Source organism: Gymnoscopelus microlampas (genome assembly GCF_963454915.1).
Source record: "Gymnoscopelus microlampas genome assembly, chromosome: 4".
In the NCBI taxonomy this organism is placed as follows: Eukaryota; Metazoa; Chordata; class Actinopteri; order Myctophiformes; family Myctophidae; genus Gymnoscopelus; species Gymnoscopelus microlampas.
In genome coordinates this window covers 450,001-454,977 of record NC_139941.1, presented here as the reverse complement: position 1 = coordinate 454,977, position 4,977 = coordinate 450,001, and the positions used below count along the sequence as shown (strand labels likewise).

Here is a 4,977-nt window from a genome sequence, read left to right as displayed (position 1 = left end):
TTTTAATACCAAACTGTTTACTTCTAACCAACTATTTCTACATTGTCTAGTAGCCTAGCAGTCCTCCTCCTCTGTGTGTCCGCTGAGCGGTGCTCTCTGCCCGGACACACCAGCTCTGTGTGTCCGCTGAACGGTGCTCTCTGCCCGGACACACCACCTCAGTGCGTCCGCTGAACAGTGCTCTCTGCCCGGACACACCAGCCTCAGCGTCCCGCCTCTCTGCTCTGCTGCGCGGTGCTTACAGGGTTGCCAGGTCCACCTATTATAAGCGCCTTTGGACTTTTTTTCCCCTGTTTTTTTGGGGGGCTTGTTTCTTAAGTGTATTGCTTATTTGGGCTTTCTTCCTAAATGTTGTTTAAGCCAGTGGTTCTCAAACATTTTCATGGCAAGGACCCCCCAAACTAATATGTATTTGTCCAGAATGTCCACACATCCCAGGTAGCAATCCGCCCCCCCCACCCCATCTGACAATATGTTGTGCCAGGGACCCCCATACAAGATTTGTGTTGTTAAAATGTTTCAACATTCCTTCCAAGATTCTTTTGAAAATAGCATATCTACAAGCCCACAACGCGTCATGTCAGATCAGATCAGATCACAACGCCTCGCGTCAGATCGCGACGCGTTGTGAGCTTGTACCTGCTATTAATGTAAAATGTTTAAAGAGCGCTTCTTTTGGGCTTGTTTTCATAGAAACGGTTCACGGTTGCTTGTTTCTCTCTCTAAACCTGGCAACAGTGGCAGATCTGTCTGTCTGTCTGTCTGTCTGTCTGTCTGTCTGTCTGTCTGTCTGCTGCATCACGCCCACAAACTGACAAGAACAAGAAGGATCTTTACATGAAAACTGCGTTTTAGTTTAGTTTATTTTTTACTGGTTTTGTCTACAAACAGCGTGTTTTTTCTCTGGATCTCTGGGTTTTTGGGGTGTACTTTCTGGGGGGGAGGAGAGAGAGAGAGATAGAGAGAGAGAGAGAGAGAGAGAGAGAGAGAGAGAGAGAGAGAGAGAGAGAGAGAGAGAGAGAGAGAGAGAGAGACACACACACACACACACACACACACACACACACACACACACACACACACACACACACACACACACACACACACACACACACACACACACAGAGGGAGAGAGAGAGAGAGAGAGAGAGAGAGAGAGAGAGAGAGAGAGAGAGAAGGGAGGAGAGAGAGAAGGGAGGAGAGAGAGAGAGAGAGAGAGAGAGAGAGAGAGAGAGAGAGAGACGAGAGGAGAGGAGAGGAGAGAAACAGAGAGAGCTAGGAGGGAGAGAGGTTCGATCCCCTTGGCTTGGTGGTCCGTTAGGTTGTTACACTGACTCCTCCGAGGAGGCTTTACGTTAATCTTCTTCATCATCATCATCATCATCATCATCATCATCATCATCATCATGGCCATGAGAGCGATCAACCTGGACAACTACAGCCTGTCTCTGCTGACTGCCAAAGAGGACATCCTGAACCCCAGGTCCTCCACCAACTGGTAAACACACACTACTTCTAAGTACACTACACCCTTCGACTGTGGTGGGAAAAGTAAATGTATCAATACTGCAATTTTGAAATACTCAAAGTAAACGTCAAGTAATGAAAATGTGTTTGAGTAAAAGTACAAAAGTATTGGTATCAAAATTGGTTTCAAAATGTACTCAAAGTACCAAAAGTAAAAGTACTCATTGTGCAGAATGTCCCATTTCACAAGTGTTAAAAGTGTATGCAAATCTTTTGACAAAGAGCTTGTAGATCTGATATTTTCAAATAGCCAAAGTATATAGGGATAAAGTGGTTAATACATGTTTTGTAATGATACAAAGTACAAAGTAACTAGTAACTTAAGTTTACAAGTAATTAGTGAAGTAAAAAAAGTACAATATTTGCCTCTGAGATGTAGTGGAGTAGACGTAAAAGTACTGAAAATTGAGAATAATCCAGTAAAGTAAAAAAAAATCTCAAATTTGAACAGTACTTAGTTACTGTATTACAACTGTTTGTTTATCATAAAAAAAACTTACACCCCTAGACTGTTAAAACTGGTAAAAAAAAAAAGTAGACCTATAAAGTACAACCTATAACTGTATCTCTGTCATCTTCCTACAGTACTAGTCATTTAGGCTCATAGTATAACCACACATGAATCTAAAACACAGTAAAAGTAGGACTAGTTATGGTAGCAGCATCACAGCAGAGCTTACACTTAAATAATGCATGGTATATTTGTTGGTGGATTTGGGTAAACAAAGCCAAGTAGTGGAAGAAGTACTCAGATATTTTACTTAAGTAAAAGTATCAATACCACAATATAAAAATACTCTGTTACAAGGCCTGTGTTCAAAATGTTACTTGAGTAAAGGTACAAAAGTATTGGCATGAAAATATACTTAAAGTACCTAAAGGTAAAGTACTAAAATGTTTCGCGACTCGTTGTAAGCTTGTAGATCTGCTATTTTCAAATAGCCAAGGTATGAAATAGGGCTAAAGTTGTTAATGTGTGTTTTATAATATAATAATGTATATCTGGAAAGTACTAGTAACTAAAGTTTTTAAATAATTGTAGTGGAGTAAAAGTACAATATTTGCCTCTGAGATGTAGTGGAGTAAAAGTAAAAGTACTGACAATTGGAAATACTCCAGTAAAGTAAAGGTACCTCAAACTTGAGTAAATGTACTCAGTTACTTTACACCACTAACAGAGCCTATGCACTTAGTAAATGCATGTCATTAGTTGTAACACTTAGTAAATTCATGGTTTTTGATTGGTTTACTAATTGACATCAATAAAAAAAACGTGAATTTACTAAATGTATAGTAAATTCATGGTTTTTGACTGATGTCATTTGTTAAACAGAGCCTATATATATACACTTAGCCGATTTGCGGTATTGTTGGTGAGTTTGGGTTGCCAGCAGCAGTTTAATAATTGATGGTGTGTGATGGAATAAGTGTTGTGTAACTGGAGAGCTTGTTTTAATTAATCCTCCATGAGATGACTGCATACTGAGGAGCTAACATAACAGCACAATGCAAACTGCAAGACATGCATGTAACTGCTGCTACTGCACTTATTATTCATTCAGTAAAATCATACAATCAGTTGACTTGATAGTTTGCTGTTTCACTCACACAATATGAAAATGAGGAGCTAATAGAAATGTAACCTATTTATGGTGCTGTGTGTGTGTGTGTGTGTGTGTGTGTGTGTGTGTGTGTGTGTGTGTGTGTGTGTGTGTGTGTGTGTGTGTGTGTGTGTGTGTGTGTGTGTGTGTGTGTGTATGTATGTATGTATGTATGCAGTGGTGGAAAAAAAGTACTTAAATGTTTTACTTAAGTAAAGGTATTAACACCACAATATAAACATACTCTGTTACAAGTAAAAGGCCCGTGTTCAAAATGTTACTTGATTAAAAGTACAAAAGTATTGGCATCAAAATATACTTAAAGTACAAAAAGTTAAAGTACTAAAATGTTTGAAAATAGCAGATCTACAAGCTCACAACGTGTCGCGATGTGACGCGTTGTGAGCTTGTATGAAATAGGGCTAAAGTGGTTAATGTATGTTTTATAATATAATAATTTGCAAAGTAACTAGTAACTAATGTTTTCAAATAATTGTAGTGGAGTAAAAGCACAATATTTGCCACTGAGATGTAGTGGAGTAGAAGTAAAAGTATTGAATATTGGAAATACTTCAGTACAGTAAAACAATACCTCAAAAGTGCACTTAAGTACAATACTTGAGTAAATATACTTAGCTACTTTCCATCACTGTGTGTGTGTGTGTGTGTGTGTGTGTGTGTGTGTGTGTGTGTGTGTGTGTGTGTGTGTGTGTGTGTGTGTGTGTGTGTGTGTGTGTGTGTGTGTCGTAACTACCGTCGTTAATGTAGTGATGTGCACAATGATTTTGTGGAAAACTGTGTGTGTGTGTGTGTGTGTGTGTGTGTGTGTGTGTGTGTGTGTGTGTGTGTGTGTGTGTGTGTGTGTGTGTGTGTGTGTGTGTGTGTGTGTGTGTGTGTGTGTATTGGTGTTGATGGTACTGCATGTACATATGTTGGTGTGTTCAGGTACTAAGTGGTCAGTCCATATCCATGCACACACTGTCATTGCTTTATCAATAACCTTACAGAAAATATGAGGTTGATATGTCCAGATATCACAGATGTCTGTTGGACATGAGAACAGTAGGCTACAGTCAGTCAGACTGCAGTAACATTATAGTGTTTGAACACTTCTTGTTTCAATGTGTGAGCTTTAGTTTCCCCCCTTGTCTTCATTATATATCACATTATTGATTCTGCTGATTTTAAAGGGATAGTTCACCCCAAAAATGACTTTTTTCTTTTGATTAATCACCCCATGGAGACTTGAATTCATAGGCATTTTTTAGTTTTTGTCGCATTCCTAGGCCAATAATTTTAGACTCCTTTGTGTCTCCCACCGCTGGTCGTAACATTATTGGCTTAGGAATGCGACAAGAACCCAAAAATATCCATGAATTCAACTCTCCATGGGGTGACTAATCAATAGGAAAAATTATGTTTTGGGTGAGCTATCCCTTTAAGCTCTCTTGCATTCACTTCATGCACGAGAACAGTGGTTCTCAAAAATAGCACAGCTCACAGCGCGGCACATCTGCTATTTTTGAACATTTTTCAATCTTTCAACACAAATCTTCTCTAACCGGTGGTCCCTGGCTCAAAACATTTTCAGATAGGGGTCCGCGGCCAAATACATATCATTTTGGGGGTCCTTGGCACGAAAAGGTTTGAGAACTACTGGTCTATAAGGCATTCGTAGAATCGGCCACAGGTCTTAATGGGTTAAAGGTGATGACGCTTAAACTACCTCGTGCCAGGCGCTAGCGCACATCGCACCCACATAAAGCATTTCCTGTAACATTGGCATGGACACACCCCCAAGGCGCAAGTTAACACTATGCGCTGTGGCGCAAAGTTCCACCGTTAAAAT

At 39.8% G+C, this 4,977-nt stretch overlaps 1 protein-coding gene across 2 annotated transcripts in view; it reads left to right on the top strand.

The window, feature by feature from the left end:
- The first annotated feature begins 853 nt into the window (after positions 1-853).
- Positions 854-4,977, top strand: part of LOC311044418 (uncharacterized protein) — a 99,469-nt gene continuing 95,345 nt past the window's right edge. The window contains exon 1 of one of the 2 annotated variants that reach the window (XM_084055973.1): positions 854-1,498. In XM_084055973.1, coding sequence (XP_083912099.1) covers positions 1,407-1,498 — 92 coding nt within the window. In that variant the 5' untranslated portion in view covers positions 854-1,406. The remainder of the gene's footprint in view (positions 1,499-4,977) is intronic. The other variant, XM_084055972.1, reaches the window with a different exon arrangement.